The 22,372-nt window shown below is 39.5% G+C and overlaps 1 protein-coding gene across 2 annotated transcripts in view; it reads right to left on the minus strand.

The window, feature by feature from the left end:
• Nucleotides 1-297: 297 nt before the first annotated feature.
• NAALAD2 (N-acetylated alpha-linked acidic dipeptidase 2) overlaps nt 298-22,372 on the minus strand; it is a 50,900-nt gene continuing 28,825 nt past the window's right edge. For both annotated transcript variants that reach the window (XM_032639347.1, XM_032639346.1), the window contains 8 exons: nt 18,834-18,897; nt 17,808-17,875; nt 14,729-14,820; nt 12,592-12,682; nt 10,747-11,011; nt 8,951-9,032; nt 7,678-7,770; nt 298-694 (listed from right to left, as the gene is read on the minus strand). In XM_032639347.1, the coding sequence (XP_032495238.1) occupies nt 505-694; nt 7,678-7,770; nt 8,951-9,032; nt 10,747-11,011; nt 12,592-12,682; nt 14,729-14,820; nt 17,808-17,875; nt 18,834-18,897 (945 nt within the window). In that variant the 3' untranslated portion in view covers nt 298-504. The remainder of the gene's footprint in view (nt 695-7,677; nt 7,771-8,950; nt 9,033-10,746; nt 11,012-12,591; nt 12,683-14,728; nt 14,821-17,807; nt 17,876-18,833; nt 18,898-22,372) is intronic.

Below are 22,372 nucleotides of genomic sequence, written 5' to 3' on the forward strand. Positions count from 1 at the left end.
ATGTATCCATTCATTTATTGATGGGCATTGGCATTATTTGCACATTAAGCTGCGATGAACATGCAACAGTCTTTTGGTGATCATGTTTTTGCTTTTCCTTAGTAAATACCTAGAAGTAGAATTTTAGAGCTATAATATAAGTATATATTTAACTTCATAAGAAAGTGCCAGACTGTTTTCCAAAGTGGTTGTACTGTTTCACTTTCTGGCCACCAATGTCTGAAGAGTTCAAGTTCCTTGCCATATTTTATTTTAGGGAACTTTCACTTACTTCATCTCTTTCTCCATATGACTAGAGGTTTTTTGGTTTGTTTTATTGGATTAGCACTTTCATGATGAAGTTACGAATTTTCAAAGGGCCAAAAATCTCTTTGCAGATGAACAAGGTGGAAGTCTAAAGTCAAAACATGACATGAAAAGCAAGCTCTGGCTTCATGTGTTATCAGAAAGAAAGACGGATTTTATCCTCAGACTTTTAACGGCAGCTAGTTGGCTGAGACCTTACTATAACAACTCTTTCAGAGTCCCTGCTGCTGCTTGAATTGTAAAGGCTGCAATTGAAATGTGTTTCTTTACTTCTTTCCAGGCTGAACGAGGATCTGCTTTATTTTCAATATCAAATATAGAATCAAAGATGCCAGGAAATGATTCGCCAGCATATTTGTTGTGGCTGCTTGGAGCAAAGATGATGTGCCTAGTAGAAAAAAACAAAGAGAACAGGCTGAACTGAAGCATATACATATATTACTCTTTATATGCTTTTTCTTTATTCATTCTGCTTTGTTAGACCGTATCTTACTAAGTATTCTGTGTCTCCTCCTGGCATTTACTTTTGTTACTCCAAAATAAAAACATATAATTGGTTTGAGATATTTAGCTAATGGTATAATTTTAAGCAAAGAAAGGAGTTGATAAGATGCATCTCGTGAATCATATGTTGCCAACCCGTGCATTTGGAAGTAAGTAGCTTCTTTCCTGTAAGTTATGGGCATTAGTTGTCTAACTGCCTAGACATCCACAAACTGACATCCATGAAGCATGGATAATTTATGGATATGTGTAATAAGATTAAAAAATACCGCTGTATTGCCTTTTTTAGAGATTCAACAAGAATGACAGTTGTTCCCAGTACTCTTCAGACATTAAAAAGCAATAATTAAAGAAGCTTGTATTACAAAAATATCACAAGTGGCAAGGATAATAAAGCCCATTCCACAAAGGTAAAATGGCTATATATGGGTTGCCCACAAAGCACACTTTTTTGATCTAGAAGGAAAGTTTGCAGTTGATTTCCTACTTCACCTCATAAGTAGCTCAAGAGATCAAGTTACTTCTCTCCCCAGTGTGTGGAATTCTGCCTTCCACAAATGTACATATTTTATTAAACACTCTTATCAGGAATTAGGCCCAATAGTCAAATCCTATAGCTGCTTCAAGCTGTAAATCTACTGTAGGACGCAACATGGAACTCTATGTAAAGTCACTATATTAATGATCAAAGAGAAATTTATAATGTAATCACTTAGATTTCCCAAAGTACATCAGGATTTATCGCTCTTGGCTTTTAAATTTTAGTATGGCCTCAAATGGATCTTTCTTATTAAAACAGGTATATGTGCTAAACTGTTTATAAACATTAATATTCTGACATATATAAGCTGAGATTAGAGATACAGGTCATAGGTATTCCTTACTATACATGCCGTCTTCTGGAGAATTGTAAAGGGAGAGTATAGTACAATATTATTGATATAGCAATCAAGTAAACCTGATGAAATTGTAAATGGGGTGTTTTCCTAATTTCTTTGTGATCATTAGTGTGTAGAAATGCCATAGGTCCCTGTATATTGCTTATGTGTCCTACAGCTTTACTGAATTCATTTATTCTAATAGTTTTTTTGTGGAATCATTAGGTTTTTCTACAAACAGTACCATGTCATCCGCAATAGTGACAGTTTTACTTCTTCCTGGTTTGGTTGTCTTTGATTTACTTGTCCTAATTGCTGTAGCTAGGACTTCCAGTACTATGTTGAATAAAAGTGGTGAGAGTAGGCATACTTGTCATGTTTTGGGTTTTTCACCATTGAGCATGATGGCAGCTCTGGGTCTGTCATATATGGCCTATGTTATGTTGAGATACACTGCCTCTGTATCCAGTTTGTTGAGACTTTTTTTTTTTAATTCGCTCTGCGGCATGTGGGATCTTAGTTCCCCGACCAGGGATCGAACCCATGCCCCCTGCAGTAGGAGCACGGAGTCTTAACCACTGGACCACCAGGGAAGTCCCGTTGAAACTTTTTATTATAAGTGGATGTTGAATTTCGCCAAATGTTTTTTCTCTGTTGAGATGATTATATGGTTTTTATTCACTTTGGTTGGGAATTTTCTTCTTTCAGCACTTTGAATACATCATGCCACTCCCTTCTGGCCTGAAAAATTTCTGCTGGAATATCTGCTAATGGTCTCAAGAGGATTCTCTTGTTCATAAGTTGTTTTTCCCTTGCTGCTTTTAAGATTCTCTCCTTATTTCTACCTTCCTTGCCATTTTAATTATAATTTGTCTTAGATGGGTATCTTTTGGTTCATCTTATTTGGAATTGTCTCAGCTTCCTGGATCTGGGTGTCTGTTTCCTTCCCCATGTTGGGGAAGTTTTCAGCCCCCTTCTCTTTTCTTTTGCGACCTCTATAACATAAATGTTGTTTCACTTGATGTTGTCCCAGAGGTCCCTTAAGCTGTCATCACTTTTAAAAATCCTTTTTGCTTTTTGTTGCTCTTTTTATGTGAGTTCCACTACCTGTGTTCCAGGTCACTGATTCTTCTGCTTCTTTTAGTCTGCTAGTGAACCACTCTAGTGTATTTTTCAGTTCAGTTATTGTATTCTTTCTTTAACACCATGACTTCTATTTGGTACTCTCTTATATTTTCTACAAGTTTCTCAAAGTTTTCACTGCGTTCATCCATTCTTCTCTCACATTCAGTAGCATCTTTTATGACCACTACTTTGAACACTTTATCATGTAGATTACTTACATTTGTTCAAATGTTTTTTTCCTGAGGTCTTGTCTTTTTTTCTTTGTTTGTAACATATTCCGTGTTTCCTCATTTTGCTTGACTCTCTGGAAGAGGTGGCTGTTTCATCTAATGCATAGAAACCAGCAGTCTTGATGGAGTAGCCTCATGTGATAAACCTTATTGTCCAACCTTTCCCTAGCTCTTGGTTGTCTCTCAAACCTCTGTGATTCTCCAAGCCACCTATTTTTAATAGCTCCCAGTAGCTGAGTGTGTGCCAAGACCTGTCAGTGTACCAAAGGGGAATATCTCAGTCAGCACTTAGATTCAGGATGATTGGAAGCCAGACCCTCAGGCAGCAGCTTTTAAAGTATGCAAATGTATACCATCCTGTAAAACACAAGAGTAGGTCTGGTGGCCACTAGAGCCAGGTCATATGAAGGTGTCCCCTGGGTAGCAGTCAAAACTCGGGGCTCCAGACAAGTGCATAAGCTCCTTTCTGGTATATACTAGCAAGCTGTAACAGAGCAGAGGGAGAACATAGACGGCGTTCCCCGGCCCGTGTTCTCTGAGAGGAGCTCCACAGGCCTCTAGATGTGTGCCAAGCGTGAAGGCTGCCCCTCAGGCTGAAGCTCCAGGACAGGCAAATAGGCCTCTTCTACGGAAAGGTGGGGGGGTGTTTCCGCCTGCTATCTGTGCAGTGACCTGAAGGTGGCAGCCTCCCACGCACTGACTCTCAGATCGTTGTAACCCTGTGGGACCCAGGAAAGCAATACCACCTGGCCGCCAGAGGCAGGGGATGAAGGGGTATCCCCTGGGCAGCAGCCGCAAAAGCTGAGGCATCAAATGTGTAAGAGTTCCCCTGAGAGATGCTCGTTCTCTGGAGCGTGGCAAAAGGAGAGCATGAAGACAGCACCTGCCCTCCTAGGTCTCTGGTACAGTTTACAGTCAGCCCTTAGATGGGTAATGTGTTTAATCAGAATCCTGCCTCTCGGCCTGCAGCTGTGATTATAAGCTTATAGGCTTCTTTCCCTGGAAGACAGCCCTTGGTTCTGCTGCCTCTCTCTTGCTGTGCCTGACAGTGGTAGCTGTTTAATATCTATTCCTATGACACCCGCAAGCATAATCCCCTCTGGTCACCAGAACCAGGCAATGTAGAGGTACCCCCAGCAGCAGCTTCAAAAATCAGGGTGCCAGAAAAGGGTATAAGCTCCCTTCTGAGAGAGAAGGTCAAGCTGGAGTGAGGCAGAGGGAGAGCACAAAGAGTGCTTCCACCAGCCTCCATTCCCCGAGAGAGCACTCCGTGGGCTTTTAGAAGTGCACTGGAACGAAAGCCCTCTCCTCAGGCCAAAGCTCCTGGACAAGCAAATGAGCCTCTTTCTCAGAAAGACTGGGGGTGTTTTCAGTCTGCTCGTACCTTGGGGATGGTAGTCTGCCAAGAACTGTCTCTCCAGTTGTTACAGCCTCACGGGATGCAGGAATGCAAGCCCTCCCACCCGCTACCCTGAGCCAAGCAATCAAGGTGTCTCCTGGCAACAGCTACAAAAACCAGGACACCAGATGCAAAAGGCAGAGCACCAGCTGCAAATAAAAGCTCCGCTCTGGAGATCAGCAGAGGGAATGCATAAAGATCATCACCTTCAGGGAAGAGGAGGGAAAGAAAGATAGTGCCCACGAGCTTTAGCAAGGCAGAGGAAGAGTGGAAATCGGCACCCACCGGCCCCCATCTTGGAGAGTATCCCACCAGGCCCCTGCCCCTCCAGCCGGTGCTTTAAGATCAGCAAATGAATCTCTTTCACATAAAATCTGGGTGCTTTTAAGGACTGCTTCTGTGCTGGGCCCTGTGCAGATGAGTTCCAGCGAGTCCTTTCAGCCTGAGCAGTTTCCCAGTTCTGTACATCCCTTTGGTCTTAGGGATGCAGCAGCTTTGTTGGTTCTCAAAGCCAGATATTTGGGAGGCTTACCTCTCAGGCACAGGGCTGAGAGGTAAGTTGAGGTGGCTGATTTGGGTACAAACCCTTTGCTGTGGGCTGCTGCCCCAGGAGTGGGCTTGGTGGCAAGATTGGGCCTCAGCCTCATCTACCCACATCCACATGGCCTTTTTCTCCTTTGCCTGATTTGAAGGAGTTGCTCGGCTAATCGTCAGGTCTTTTTCAGAGGAAACTGTCCCATCTGTAGCTGTAGATTTGGTATGTCTGGGAGAGGTGAGTTCAGTATCTTCCTACATTGTCATCTTGAACCACCTCTCCCTGGCTTTAAAATATAGTCTTCATGTTCAATTAATAGTTCCAAAAAGTGTGTTTACCCTTTGACCCTGAAATCTCAGGTACTGATTATAGAGATATTAAAACAAATGTTCATGTAGGGCTCAGGGACATTTCATAGCAGTACTTTTCATAATACTAAATAATTGGGGGGCAAAATCTAATTAAAAACTCAACAAGGACTAAAAAATTTACACACGAAAGCCATACAGTGGAACACTATGCAGCAGATGAGAAGAGCTAAAATTCTATATATTGGGCTTCCCTGGTGGCGCAGTGGTTAAGAATCTGCCTGCCAATGCAGGGAACACGGGTTTGTGCCCTGGTCTGGGAGGATCCCACATGCTTTGGAGCAACTAAGCCCATGTGCCACAACTACTGAGCCCGCGCTCTAGAGCCCGTGAGCCACAACTACTGAGCCTGTGAGCCACAGCTACTGAACCCGGCACACCTAGAGCCTGTGCTCCACAACAAACCCGCGCACCACAACAAAGAGTGGCCCCTGCTCGCTGCAACTAGAGAAAAGCCCGCGTGCAGCAACGAAGACCTGACACAGCCAAAGGAATAAATAAGTAAAAAATAATAAAGTTATATATATTGACATAGATCTCTGAGAAAAATTTTTACCAAAAGCAGTTGCAAAGTGATATATGGTCCCATTTATGTAAACAGAAATGAATAATAAATAACTATACATGTGTACATAACTGCATTCAAAATTTAACATCAAACTCATCACTGATTTTCCCTGAAGGAAATAATAGAAATGTCCGGGTGTTAGCACTGTCCCTTTTTATTCTATATAATTGTATAGAGCCTGAATTTGAAAAAGAGATGTTTTGCTTATAAATCATAAATTAAAAAATAAGGACTTCCCTGGTGGTCCAGTGTAAGAATCCATCTTCCAATGCAGGGAACGCCGGTTCGAGCCCTGGTTGGGGAACTAAGATCCCACATGCCATGGGGCAACTAAGCCCACGCCTCAACAACTGAGCCCGTGAGCTCTGGAGCCCACGCGCCACAAGCAGAGAGAAGCCGACGCACTGCAACGAAGAGCCTGCGCACTGCAACAGAAGATCCCACATGCCGCAACTAAGACCCAATGCATCCAGAAAAATAATTTTTTAAAAAACCTTTAAAAAATAAAAAATATAAATATATAAAGATGGACTAATGATAGGCAAGAGAGGATTAACGTGTAGATTAGCTTTCAACCTTTGATTTGATTTTTGTAAATACTTAACTGATGGCTGCTATTTCATTTGTATTGATAAACATGTATCCTTACATTATGTAAACTATTATAAAAATAGCAGCCATTTACTGAGTATACCCCCTCTGAGCTGAATCTTCTGCATGCCTTAAATCTGCAGACCTATGGGGTAAAAGCACTGTAATCTCCATCTACAGCTGAGGAGCCTGAGTCTTAGAGAAGTAAATTTGCCCAGGTCACACTTAGTATTTGGCAGAGCTGGGCTCTAAATGCCTGGGCTTGTAATCAGTTAAATTATTACTAATATTTATAAGAAAGGTAACATAGAAATATCTTTTGTATATGTCATTTGATGATAAACAGCCTTGTAAAATAGCAATTATCACCATCCTAATTCAGATGAGCAAACCCTAGATATGACTTGCTCTAAATCACACATGTGCAAGTGAACTAGAACACAGATTTTCTGACTCTAAATACTAGGACCTTTCTAATTTTTACCAAGAAACCACGGCTTAAAATGTAACTCAAAAAACTGGAGGCTATCTAAAAGCAACCAAGATACTGAAAGAAAACCTGAGATAGAGATCAAAAAAACAGTGATATTTCTTTAGGGGAAACTATGGCATCCATCTTCAAAAACCTGAAATGTTATATGGAAATAGACCTAGAATAATTCTTTTTGACTTTGGAGAGCAGAACAGGGTCAGAGGGAGAAAATTACAGGGAAATATATCTTTATGAAGAAAACTTTCTATTAAGTAGAACTTTCCTAAAACAGAATAAACTTCCTCATGTGGTAGAAAGCTTCCATTCACTGGAAGATTCAAACAGTGGCTGGATAACTACTTTTCTGAGATCCTACAGAAAAGATTCATGTAGAAAATTGAACTACATGAGCTCTCAGATCCCCTTTAAGATTCTGTGTCTTTTCGATTTTGTTACAAGACTTGGTTTTCAACTATCATCTGCCATTTACATCTGCAGCAAAGCAATACACGATATGAAATTAACTTTTCTGATAGTACAAGTTATACTGTTATGCATAATCTCACCCGTATTCCCTTCAGTATACATATCCACTTGACACTTGTCTGATAGCAGGAGTTTGAAGCACACCTTGGGTATGCTGGTTTTGGTCACAGTGACGTATTTGGTGTCCTTTAGTGGAACAGCTGTTGCCTCCTTACCTATAGAATGGCCTCCCTGGTAAACCAAGGGGATCGATGAATGCCCTTTCCAGGAACATCAGTTGGTCATTCATAATTCTCACTGTAGTGGGGCTTTGAGAATAAGAAATGGATAATTAAAACCCTTACCATGCAACCACATTTTAAAACATTAAATAAGGATAAGGCATGAGGAAATAACCTTCTAAACTCATAGATTTTTTTAAAGAAAATGCATATAAAACACACAGTAAGGCTCATATGGTAAGCTACATATAACAGCAGGGGCATCTTTCTATTATTTATAATAAGCAGAGAGACTGATTGGGAAATGGTTTGTTTTTCAAGATCACAGACCAGAAAGAAGTGAAAGACATTTTTAATTCTTTGTAGGAGGAGAGCCTACAAAGGTAGGGTGGACTACCAAGTTGTTATTGATAAACTAGTTAATTCTACTGTGGAAGAAAGGAGCAGAGTAAAGGCTAAACAAGACAGAATGAAGGGAAGTTGCAGGAGTCTGCAAGGAGGGAGACAGCTGCTCCTAGTGGGCAGGGAGTCCTTTCCACACTTGGAATCTGCCAACTCTCTTTTGGGGTGCTGCAAAAGTTCCCTAGGCTGTCCTACAACCCCAGGGAGAGAGGCCCCTCACAATGACTGATACAGCTTTCTGCCCAGATGGGAGGTGGGAAAGCTTATTCTGATAAATCTGAAAAAAATTAAGAAATGTGACATGGACTGTAAGGTGGAACAAATTATGCTTGTTAAATAATGCTTTGAGTGTAACTTTTAAATTATTTTTCAACCTAACAACGGCATGAGGTTAAATGAAACGCAAAAAAAGTATTAGTAAAGAAAGAATTTCTACACCATTCACAGGAATATTGTGACTGTAGTAAAATATGCTACAAATGCACTTAAACCCATAGAATTATGAATTACCAGAAATAGTCAGAATTCTTATCATGCAAACTTCTAAAGACATGTCTCCCTGGCCCTTGCCATGGGATGAGTTTTTAGTCTATCATTCAACAGCTATGCCCCTCAAACTTTAATGTGAATACAAACTACCTGGAGAGTCTTGTTAAAGTGCAGAGTTCTAATAAAGCAGGTCTTGGATGGGGTCTGATATTCTGCCTTTCTAACAAGCTCCCAGGTGATGTTGATGCTACTGGCTGGCACACCATAATTTGAGTAGCAATGATTCAGAGTTGAATGCTTCTATAAGTGTACCCAGTTCATTCCAGTAACCAGACTGCTTTTCAAAACAGTAGGGAGCTTTACATTTGAAACTTACTTATTCAGATCAACTTGTGAAAGTCTTCTATGAAAATCGGAAGCAGACTTTGAGAAGTTTTTCACAGCAGAAAATAAGGAATCTTTTTTAAAAAATAGAAAAGTAGAAGGGAGATTAGTAAGCATGAGTGCTTCATATTTCAAAGGTTCATTTTCCAACCCACCGCCCATTCCAGATTGCTGTGACTAAATAGATGTTGAAACTATTTTCTACTGAGTCTTCTTTCAGATCCATGGAAATTATTAGAAAATATTGTAACAAAGAAATAATGTATCACATTGAAAATGGCAAAATTGGTTCTTAAGGAAATAACAAATTTCAAGAGTTTAAGACTAAAAAATCCTTTTAACTCAATTTATCAGAAACCCAGCATTCATTTATTTATTCATTCAATACTTACTTATTGGGACAATTCATATAGATCTAAGCACAATTTTCTAAATTTTCTTTGCTTCAGTTTCTAGATCTTAGTGCCTGCTGCTTGTCGTAACTTTCTGAAGGTTACTTTTTTTTTTTAACATCTTTATTGGGGTATAATTGCTTTACAATCGTGTGTTAGTTTCTGCTTTATAACAAAGTGAATCAGTTATATATATGTTCCCATATCTCTTCCCTCTTGCGTCTCCCTCCCTCCCACCCTCCCTATCCCACCCCTCCAGGTGGTCACAAAGCACCGAGCTGATCTCCCTGTGCTATGCGGCTGCTTCCCACTAGCTATCTACCTTACGTTTGGTAGTGTATATATGTCCATGCCTCTCTCTCGCTTTACTGACCACCCGCTACTCATTCTCAGCACCCCTATAGTACCCTCTGTGAACCCCTTTAATAGATTTTCCCCTGCATTTTGTCTTCTCCTTCCCCATGAGAATTTAAGCTCTTTGAAGACAATGACTATTTCTTAATCTTCTTTATATCTCCCAGGAAATAACATAGCACTTGGTACACAGTAGACACTCAGTACATATTTGATAACTTTGATATATACTAAGAATATGTACTCCCAGATTAATAAAAGAAAATGGTTGCAATAAAACAGTAATAATAGCTAACATTATGAGCACTAAGTGACAGTCACCATTGTTTCCACATACCAACCAAATGAAATCTCCACAGCAATCTTGGAAACATTTTACTTTACTATTTCACTCATAATGAAACTGATACATAGGGGGTTAAGTAACTTTCTCAAGGTCACACAATGATTAAATATTAGAGCCAGGATTTGAACCAGGAAACCGCTTCCAGACCCAATGCTTAATGCTGCTACACTACACTACACCACATTTCACTTCTGCTTTGCAGGAGATACATGATGTGGAATAGCAACCACAAAATGGCCAGATATAAAAGGAAAGAATGCTGAAAACCGTGGAAAAAATCCTCCATGTAGAAAAACATTAATAGGTAAATGCTGCAGTAATAATGATAATAATGTAATATTACATATATGTAGTAGAAGTGGTGGCTTTCTTTACTTTCCAATCTTTGTGTAATATTGTTACATTTTAATAGTATTGTTCTTATAACAAAACATTTTTAAAGGCAGCAATATGGGGAAAATATTTACCAACCCAATGTTTGTAGCACTAACTTAGCAAAATGGATTCATCCTACAAATATCAAACTAAATCACATTCTTTAATAGGTGTTTAAAGTTTTTTTTTCTATAAGTCAGGATTAGGAAATGAGGCAGGGATAAATTCTAGGATGAAATGGTGTGCATGGATGACAATAGGAGGTGATATCTTAAAACTCTAACTTGATGATTATAAAATATCTGTCCAGCCATTTCTTACCAAATGATACTTGATGGTCTCTTAATTGTTGGTCATATTTCTTGGATAAGCTGTAGATACCTGTTGCATAGTTTTCCAAAGATTTTGCATAGTCTTGAATGTTGAAAGGAATGATTTTAGAGTCTGCAAGCTCATAAACCAGTGCTCCTCGTAACTGAGCTACAGCAAGCTGTTTTTTAAACGTGGGGTCATAAAAATTCTCCACCAATTCAAATGTCTCATAAATTGTATGGTACATTGGATAGCTGCTGTAATTATCTGTTTTCTGAAAAAAAAAAAAAGGTGGGGGGGACCGAGTATTTAATGTTTGTATTTAATACAAACATTAAATATTCAAATTATAATATTTTATGGAATCATAAAATGATTGTATTAAAAAACATAACCATATGGCACCCTGAGTTTTATCACAATGAGTGAAAACATTAAATCTAATTAACTAAAACCCCACTGCCAAATTTTCACCAATTTAAAATTTTACCATTATTCATTTTATAATTCATATAATCTTTATTCAAAACACTGCTTCCTGAAACTTTTCCCTATTGCTTTGCTGACAAATTAAGGAGTACATGCTCAAATTGCATACCAGCACAGTTTAAAATTATCTATCAACTGATTGAGGATGAAAGGTTCTGAGCAGCTAAGTATTGTTATAGCTGAAGGATTATTCAGCTGACACTTTAACAGGTTTGAACTACAGGGGTTCAACTTATACATTAATTTTTTTCAATAAATATGTACTACAGGACTACATGATCCTGAATGTAAAGCTATGTATGGGTTTTCAACTGCTGGGAGGGTTGGCACCCCTGTTGTTTAAAGGTCAACATTTCAGCCCCTTCCCTCCCTTCCCAAACAGTATATAACCACATGCCATTTAACCTTTGTTACAAAATTAAGGGTTACCATTATAAACATAAATTGTTACAGGGTGGTACTCCACATAAATATGTTTTACTTCTTAGGTCTGCCTTTCCTAACTTTAGTTTTTACCTATCTGCTACTTTGCCATAAAGCTATCATTCTTATTGCTTTTAATATCACTGAAAGGCATCCCTTTATCAGTCTCTCTCCCTCTATCTGATATTCTGCTTTAAATCTGCATTGTCTTAGAAACTAGCTAACTTTGTTCAGAATGATGACAGTATAAAAGTGAACAAGCTTTGACAGAGGTAAAGTGCATCTTTTATGTATGAAGTGTAATGAGTATTAGTATACAGATTTATGTATTCATTATGGGTTATTCTGAAGTTGTTTTTGCTTACTTCTCTGTTAGTTGTATACCGGATAGTCAAATTTGCAAGGGATATGTATTCTAGATAAGCAAGATGTTGGCATACTGCAATTATGATTAGAAAATTATTAAAATCTGTGACAAATCTGAGTTTACTGATGTAATCTTCAGTTTGGTTTATGACATAATTTATAAAAGACAAACACGGTATAGGTTCAAAACCCGTGTACTCACATATCATCAATGTGTTTGAGTGGCAATGGTGCAATGCAGGCAATGCAGATCAGAAAAGAAGAATTAGATTTTCCAACAAAGCCCGCATCAGGAAAAGGATGCAAACCTCTTGGTAGTGATAACCAGCTAAATACCTGGCATTACTCTTATCAACTACCACTTCACTGAATAACCCTGGCAGTGAACATTAACAAAATAACACAAATTATTTCCTAGTCCATCTACAAAGGGACCTGCAGGCTATCTCTATCCCTGCAATTCTTCCCAGGCCACATGTACACTCGGTGCCTGGTACCCAACAACTAAATGACAGAATTCCTAACAAAGAGAATGTGGATGAAGTGCTATGTATCCAAAATAATAAAATGGCTTACCCTATTCTTAGTGTACCGGACTCTTCCTGAAGCAATTCCAAGTCTCTGAAAATAAGCTTCAAAATCACTGCCAGATCCCAGCTTGTTGATTCTAAATGTAAAATATGATACACATACACACACACACGAAAAAATCAATGCATAAATAAATAATACAAAATTAAATAGATGGCACCATGAATCCTGCCCCAAGAACTGCAAGGAATTGTATGGCACATTTATAAAAATTAAGAAAAGGTATACCACCACACCTATTTATATGTGTGATAAACCTATAAATCTGAACTGACTAAAACCAGAGTTGGGCAGTGACACTAAATATGGCAACCTGGTAACTATGATATCTTCCGTACCTTCAGCATTTATGGTATTTGTTTTGAGGGAAAAACAAGTAAGATACGGTCTCTGCCCTCAGAACTATACTCTAGTTAGAAAACTGCCATGAGAAAGTCTACATTTAAGATCATGAAGACTCTAAAAGTGCCTTAGTTTATTTCAGAAATAAATCTAATTATAATATATTGCTTTGCATATAATTAAGAAGCCACTACATACATATATATAAATATATACATATAAAATGTAATGATGGGATTTCCCTGGTGGTGCAGTGGTTGGGAATCCTCCTGCCAGTGCAGGGGACACAGGTTCGATCCCTGGTCCGGGAAGATCCCACATGCCGCGCAGCAACTAAGCCCGTGAGCCACAACTACTGAGCCTGCACTTTAGAGCCCGCGAGCCACAACTACCGAGGCCTCGTGCCACAACTACTGAAGCCTGTGCACCTAGAGCCCATGCTCCGCAACAAGAGAAGCCACCGCAATGAGAAGCCCATGCACCACAACGAAGAGTCGCCCCCACTTGCTGCAACTAGAGAAAGCACGCACGCAGCAATGAAGACCCATTGCAACCAAAAATAAATAAATAAAAACTTTTTAAAAAAAATGTAATGTCATAGAAGATTTTCATTCAAAAATAAGTCAGTAAAACAGAATATAAAATTACACATGCATTAAGAACCTAACTATATACTTCCAAACTATTAGACATGTTTTTGAGATTGAGACCTTGGGATGTTTTTTAAATCTTTTTTTCTACTCTAGTGTTTTTTTGAATAAGCATTTAAAACATAGTGGAGGGGCTTCCCTGGTGGTGCAGTGGTTGAGAGTCTGCCTGCCAATGCAGGGGACGCGGGTTCGTGCCCCAGTCCGGGTAGATCCCTCATGCCGCGGAGCGTCTGGGCCCGTGAGCCATGGCCGCTGAGCCTGCGTGTCCGGAGCCTGTGCTCCGCAATGGGAGAGGCCACAACAGTGAGAGGCCCGCGTACCGCAAAAAAAAAAAAAAAAAAAATAGAATCCGCCTTCCAATGCAGGGGATGTGGGTTCCATCCCTGGTCAGGGAACTAAGATCCCACATGCTGCAGAGCAATTCAGTCCATGCGCCACAACTACTGAGCATGTGAGCCACAACTAGAGAGCTTGCATGCCACAACTACAGAGCCCACCCGCTCTGGAGCTTGCACGCCACAACTAGAGAGAGAAGCCTGCGCACCACAACGAAAGATCCCACGTGCTGCAACTAAGACCCAACGCAGCCCAAAATAAAATAATAAATATTTTTTTTTAATTCCTGTAATAAGAAAAAAAATATAGTGGAGATACATTTAAACTTTCACAAGACTTATTTGCAATATGGAATGAAGCTATAAATTGCTACCACCAGCTGGTTTTAGAAATAGTATAGGAGTAGAAAACAAATATAAATATAAAATAAATACAAGAAAGCTGCTATTGTATAAATGAGAAGTAAAAGTTAATTCTTACATAAAATCTAAACTAATTAAAGGTAAAGACATAACTTGGTAGTTACTGATAATGCACCTTAATAAATTTAGAAAGAAATAATCCATCATTCATTTTTTTACTTCATTTGAATTGTATTTATTAATGTATTTAATATATATCTTAATGTAATTTTATGCAAGAATGCAAAATAATGGCTAATAATTTTTTACTAAAAATTTGCAAAAATACTCTCAAATTGTTGAGACATCTGAGAATTGCCTGTCTGGAGAAACAAGGGGCAAAGGGGAACTCAACTGATCGTGTGGTAGAAAACGTACATACAAGTAATTTACCTAGGCAAAGTTTTATTTTCAGATGAAGGGTCCTTTTCTAACCAGCTTTCATAAAGAGATTTACTCTCAAAACCATCATCTGGGCTGGAGATCTGGAAAGAGAAATCAAATATTGGGAATAAGAGGTAGAATAACTAAATTTACTCCAATATAAAACCACATGTTAGTTAATATCGACTTCTACGTTTATCTATGTGAACATTTGTGTATCATATTCTTTACAGAAAAATATGTTTTTGCAAATTCCAAGAAAAAAATCCAGCCCAAATTCTTGTTCGTTTGTAATTCCCACTTACTTGTACTTTTGTACTTGTCCTTAGGAAAAATTTTCTTGCTTATGCTGGTAAACTTTTCAATAGCATTTCAGACTTTTAACAAGTGTCATCAGTTCAGTGTTGGGCAGCTTAGATTTCTTTCAGTGGGAAGTCACTGGGAGAAAACTTTATATATATAATATTTACTTTAGTAAATTGCTTTTGTCCAAGATGACCTACAGTGAGGCCTTAGGGCAGGAGACAGACATTAAGAAGCTGAGCTTGAAATTGTCAATATGAGTCCTGGTTTTGTAGGGCAGGTGCGGTGAGGAGGAACTGTTATTTTAGAAAGTCTGTGTTTAAACAATGTTGGAATTTGATGGGTTTTTAAAAAACTACATAACCTCAGGTTTCTAGCTGGGAATTTTAAGAACTTATGTATATACATAAACATTTTTTATTACCCTCATTAAACATATACTTACAAACTTATACTTTCCTTTTCTGTCTCCACTCTAAGAAAAGCAGAAGCATGTGGTAGAAAAATCATCATACATATTGGCTGCATTTTGCTTGTTGGTTTACAGCTCTGCTTTGTTCAAAAATGGACCAAAGAAAGACCCTACTTATGAAATGCTGAAAGCATTATAACTTTTGCTGTATTGCTTCCTTTCTTTAAACCCTAGTTTCCCACATGTGGAAATGGGGATACTGGTACCCATCTTAATCCAAACAATAACTTCTCTGATATCTTCTCAGGCCTTTACACAGAGTTGGTTATTCCCTCATCATAGCATACGAGGTCCTCAGCTTAAAAACAGTCTCAGCACTCCACAGAGACACCCCCTTCCCACCAGCTTGTGGGAGCTTCAGGGATGTTCTGCTCATTTCCAGCCAAATGACTGGGTTCTACTCTGTACTCTGCTTCTGCCAATTTGCAACGGCTGAGATCCTGCTCCAATTCCTACAAACTGCTTGAACTGAATTCCCTGCAAAATCCTCTTCATTTTCCGGAATCATACCATCCAGGTCTAGCACCAGCCAGAACTGTGTCCCTACGGCCTGTACAGCTAAGATCAGAATTTTCTGTTTCAGCTATATGCACTGTCATAATTGCTGATTCTCCCCCATTATTTCAACAACTTGTCCATTTCCTGCTTCTATCAGGCAGGTAGGTTCCCTTCTCTCTAAGCTCAGCCCTCTCCACCACACTCCCCAGCATGGTTTGACCATGCCAACACACACTAGGGGTTGATAAAATTGTAATAAACAGTTTAGGAGGATAAAAGTCTCCTTTCTCTACTGGGTTTTTGTATGGCCACAGATAAGCATCTGCCTTTGTACAAAGGGGGGATAGAATGAAACTTCTGCTTATTATTATCCCTCACATCAAAGGCAGGAGCCACCTCTGTAGAACATGAATGCTACCTTGAGGAGGGTTCTCCCAAAAAAGATTGTCTTTACAACTTGCTTTAAGATGAGATGTTTTTATGGGACATTCCAATGAAAGGATCAAGGACATAAGCTACCCAATACAGTGAGAGAGTTGTGATAAGAATAATGAGAGGACTCTTATTTGGGAGAATAAGATGTTAAAGACACTAACCGTGAAAAGGAAAGGGCAAGATTAAGGAAGATTGGGAAATAGTACCTACAGAAAATGGATACCTACTTCACATTGTCATCTACGTGATACCTACTTGAAAGAAATACGTCTATAGTTAAATCCTATAACAGGTAATTATTTAATGATGTACACAGATATTTAATGAACAGATTACATAATTTTTAGAGATTTAGAGTACATTAGAGTTTTCAGAGTATTTTATATATCAATAAGTAATATTTATAAAATTCCTGTGTGATAAGTAAGCATGTGGAATTATTTCCATTTTGCTTTTAGATTTACTGCAGCTTAACCTATTCACTACACTGATACAGTAATCTTTCTAAATGAATAAATATGATGATGTACAACCTTGTTAAAGATTCTTGAATTTCTCCATCACCAAGTTTCTGCACCCCTATTTGTCATGCCCCATTTTGTACCAGCCTTTCACCAACACCTTATGCTTAGGTCACACTAAGTTACCTACAGGTCAAGAAATACGTTCTTTCATATCTCCACATCTTTTTTTAGGTACTGCATCCTCTGTTGAGAAAGCGTCTCCCTTACCTTCACATCCCTCCATATTACAGCCCAACCATTAATTCTTCAGGAAACATCCTCTAATGTTTTCCCACTTCCCCAGCTGCCCCAGGATTTTAGCTTCTCTGTTCCACAATTGTTCTCCATTGTATATAGTATCCAATACTCTAGTGAAATATATATAGTTCCTCATTTATAGGTCTGTATCCTCTCTAGATCACAGAGTATTTGGATTCAGTAATCTTTTCCTTTTATCATTGCTGCTGCTAGAATTCATTTTATAGGGCCTGATACATAGTAACCATGTAATAAACACTTGTTGAATGAACGAATGAATGAGTAGCCAAGGCAATCTTTGAAATCAAGGCTTTTTCATTCCAGCTCAGCGTTCTTTCTGTTATATAAAAATGCCCATGCCAGACAAAATGACAGACCCCATACTTTATAACAAATTTATACAATTATTAAGAACTATTATTAGGACAGAAACTAGCGCTACTATTTTCATAGATATGTCACCTAAGTAAATATTATATTAAAGATTTTGTTCTGCTTAGTTATCATATCAATACAAATCAGCTGTGTCGCCAGTTTAAAAATAAGTATCACTAATTTAGAAAACAAGTTATTCACTTACTATTCATCAGAAAACATTAAGACGGAACTACTTATATACCTCTTTTGTCAGTTTATACACCAGTTGGTAAAGAAGGGGTGTACAGTCAACTCTGAGAGTATAATTGCCTGCAAAATAAGACACACAGAGTATTTTAATACTTCCCAATGAAACTCCAATCTATTTAATTCTAACTTTATTTTCTAATTATAAACAAGATATAATTACTTCAAATTGAAGGCATCATTCCCAGAGAATTAAAAATAGTGTGGAAATAATTCTTCAGGGGTGAGAGAGGCTGCGGTAAACACTTAGGACAGTGGAGGGCACAGCTGGATTGTGCTGCTAAGGCAGCAGCTCTCATCCTTCAGTAAGGGAGCATCACTTAGGGAGACTTTAGCAAAGGAAGTGATAAGGCCACAGTATTCTTTCTTCATTCATTCAATTCAGCCTTTTTTTCTTTTTTCCCTGGCTGTGCCACTCGGCTTGCAGAATCCTAGTTCCCCGACCAGGGATACAACCCAGGCCCACGTCAGTGAAAGCGCTGAGTCCTAACCACTGGACTGCCAGGGAATTCCCTCATTCATTCCATTCAATAGTATATATCAAGACATTAGACTACAGTATGTCAGTAGCTAGTAAGTGTGCTTTGACATTTATCTAGAAGTAATAATACAGTGAAAGCCTATAGATATAAATGTCACATGTCAGGGTCAAAAGGAAGTCTGTAGTTTGTACTCACTTCAAATTTGCTCCAGTACATACAGGAAGTATTTCTGTATGAAATATTCTGTAGACCAATCCTTTTACTATCTCCACATGAAGAATGTAATTAAGTACTAGAGTCTTAACTAGTAATCCAAGATAGGCAAATGGTAAATATACTAAAGAAATTAAGATCAATAGCTTAGTTATGAATCATATTGATTCATTTGAATCATAATGATTTTCTCTCTGGTAAAAATGGAAAATGGAGGTATTATCGAGGTGTCTCATAGGAGAGGATAATCTTAGAAAGTTTACAAGCTGAATTTACAGACTTAAATGATGGTATACTATTTAATAACAACCCAAAATAAAATTTACCTTCTATAGATGAATCTGAGTTGATATAAGCAACGCTTCTCTCCTGAAGTGATTTTACATTCTCCTATAGTTGAAGCAAAAGTTGTTACTTAACTCACAGCATTTACAATTGTGAGAATGTAAAAAAAATAATTTAGTGTAAGAGTGGTCTGCAAATACCTTTATAAATCAAATACCTATGCCTTTGGCAATAATTTCTGAGAAATTATCTGATTGGTTGACAACATTAACTCAGTTAAAACAAGTAAGAAAAATATTATGATGCTGTAGCTACTGTTTATAGCAGTAGCAGTGAGCCCTGAGGCAACAGCATTTTGAAAATGTGGTTCCTTGATCCCCTGCAGCAGAATATGAAGGGTAAACCTCAAGGAATCTCAGCCCCACCCCACATCTGCTGAATAAGAATTGCTCAAAGTAAGGCCTGGAAATCTATAATTTTTAAAAGGTATCCCTGGCAATCCTTACATACATTAAAGTGTGAGATCCACTGAAATTGGACACTCATGGAAATTCATCATTTTAAAAGTGAGTAGTTGGAAATTTCCATTTATCTAAATATTTTTTTAAAAAAGATATGAAGAAAAAGAACAAAAAAGCAGGAGAATAGAGAAAAAAACAAGAGAGAAAGAAGGATGGACAATAAAAAAAGATGTTCTCTCTCTTTCTCTGATTCACACACACACGCACACACACACACACACACACACACACACATCCAAGAAAAATAAATCAGAGAAAAACTAATGTCATCGTCCTCAGATGAGAATATGCTGAGAGACCACTTTACTTCTCTCTCTCTCTAGCTTTGTACCTTATAAGAACATGTTACAATAAAATCATTTAAAACTGTGAGTGATTATCACACAAATGAGGATTCTTGCCTCTACAGTTGCCCACACAGGCCAGATCACACCTGACTCTGCTGTAGACAGAGTAAGCGTTCCCATTATAACAGATTTACAGTAGAAATAAAGAAGGTTCCTTAACTATATTTAAGGAAGGTGTGTAGGGCGCGGCCGGATAGCCATTACGCATGCACTAAGTATGCCGCTAGGGCGTATGCACCTAATATGCTAATCAGGTTTTGAAGCAGTGGCCTATCCAAAGTCCGGCTTGCGAAATGCGATAACCATACGGACGAATCAGGGACTTACACGAGTCCTTAAGCCCTTATATAAGCAGACAGGCTCGAGCGTACGGGGTCTTCCTTCCATCCGCCCGAAACCAAGCTGTACTCCAATAAAGTGTGATGCGAGAAGAATCTAGCGTGTGGTGATTCGTCATTCTGCTGGTCAGAAGCGGCTCGCTGCAAGTGGTGCCGAAACCCGGGAACCTGCGCGCCCCGCATGGAGGACCGATTCAGAACTCGACACACGGAGTGAACCGCCGTTAAGTAGTCCAGTTTAGGTATGTTTTTTGCTGCAATAGAGCCCGAGATTTTTATTTTCGCTTTCGTTCTCTTCGTAGCTGTCGCACTTTTTGTCTGCGTGTGGCTACGGTGCCATCAGCCCGACCGAGTGTGTCTCCCCTGGCCATTAGATAGGTCAGAGATCTTCCCGCTTTAGCAAGTTGCTCATATATGAGAGTGAACTATGGGGAATAGTTCATCCGCGGAACCAACCGTTGGATTCCATGAGCCCATCCAAGCCCTTCTGAACGATCGAGGACTTAAGATTTCACATAAAACTATTAGTAAACTGTTGCAGGATATTGATGGTGCCGCCCCATGGTTTGCGGTGTCTGGAAGCCTGACTGTTCCATCTTGGGAAAAACTGGGGAAGGACTTGGCTGATCGTCACAAAATGGGGGAGCTCTCTCGAGGCACGTTTCCGTTATGGAGAATGATACATTCGTGCTTAAGAGAAGGGAAATGCGAAGATATTGTACAGATGGGCCGTAAAGCTCTTAGCATACATCAAGATAGTGCGTCAGAAAGTGAAAATATAGGGACTACGGTAGATAGGCCTAAGAATCCTAGGAAAAAGAGAGAAAAACAAATAGAAAAATCGGATGCAACGCCAGGATTGTATCCACTTTTAGATGAATTTAAAGCGCTTTATTTGTCTCAAGATGAGTTGAATCCCAAGGAGGAGGCGGATCTGGAAGAAGCAGCTGCCGAATATGAAAGAGGACGATATGGCAGTTCCCCATGTGCTCGTCCGCCATTTTGTGCCTCTGCGGGTGCTCGTCCGCCATTTTGTGCTTCTGCTAAATCAAAAGCTTTAACATGTACTCAGACTTCCGCTTTTATTGCTAGCGCCCCCCCTGGCGCTGCGGTTCGGGAACCGCCAAAGTGTACATTCATACCCAGAGAAGTCTGGTCTCAGGTACCCACAGCTTTTCCGGTGTTTGAAGACCCAGCCACGCGTCAAAGATATTATGAGATGGTGGATTATAAAATACTTAAGGATCTTGCAGAGGTTGCCAGGGGATATTTAAGCAGAAGTTGAATATCCTGCAGCTGAATGCAACCAGAGTGGATCCAGTGACTCTTGGAGAATTTACCGCATGGCTAGCTAGAGCATTTTCCTTTTTTAAGGAATGGGTGGGTGTGGGACTGTTCACAGCCTGCTGTTTGTTTGGGATAGTGTTGTGTCTCTGGTTGGTCTGTCGTATTCGCATTCGAACCCGGCGAGATAGGATAATGCTCACTCAGGCGCTTGTGGCCATCAGTGAAGGCGAGTCCCCCGCAGCCTGGCTCTCCACCCTAAAAAACATATGATCGCCCTTGCACAGAGGGGCCTTGCCGCCATTGCACCTCTATAGGGGATCGGCCCTAGGGGCTGCCTCTGCACGGAGAGGTCTCGTTACCATTGCACCTCCATGAGGAGCCCATGCCACGTGAAGACAGCCCTTGCACCCTGCAGTTCGATTGCGAGCATTGCACGCAGGAGGGTGTCTGCGAATGCAAGCGGAAACTACCGGTACACCGTGTACATACCCCGGTATGAGCACTGGTACAGGTCAATGTCCGCTGCAATGGTCGAAAAGAAAAAAGGGGGAGATGTAGGGCGCGGCCGGATAGCCATTACGCATGCACTAAGTATGCCGCTAGGGCGTATGCACCTAATATGCTAATCAGGTTTTGAAGCAGTGGCCTATCCAAAGTCCGGCTTGCGAAATGCAATAACCATACGGACGAATCAGGGACTTACACGAGTCCTTAAGCCCTTATATAAGCAGACAGGCTCGAGCGTACGGGGTCTTCCTTCCATCCGCCCGAAACCAAGCTGTACTCCAATAAAGTGTGATGCGAGAAGAATCTAGCGTGTGGTGATTCGTCATTCTGCTGGTCAGAAGCGGCTCGCCGCAAAGGTGGGACTTCCCTGCTGGCTCAGTGGTTAAGAATCCGAATGTGAATGTGATCAAGAATCTGGTAGAAAACTGGAAGCAGTACTGAAACTGTCTTTTAACCCACATGTATTTAAATTAATGCAAGGCATATTATATCTTGGATTTATTTTAAGCTGCTGAAATTATAGGAACAGAGACATGTATTTATATATACATGTATTCATAAGAAATTACATATTTCTAAA

This window comes from Phocoena sinus, chromosome 8 (assembly GCF_008692025.1).
Source record: "Phocoena sinus isolate mPhoSin1 chromosome 8, mPhoSin1.pri, whole genome shotgun sequence".
NCBI classification, from domain to species: domain Eukaryota; kingdom Metazoa; phylum Chordata; class Mammalia; order Artiodactyla; family Phocoenidae; genus Phocoena; species Phocoena sinus.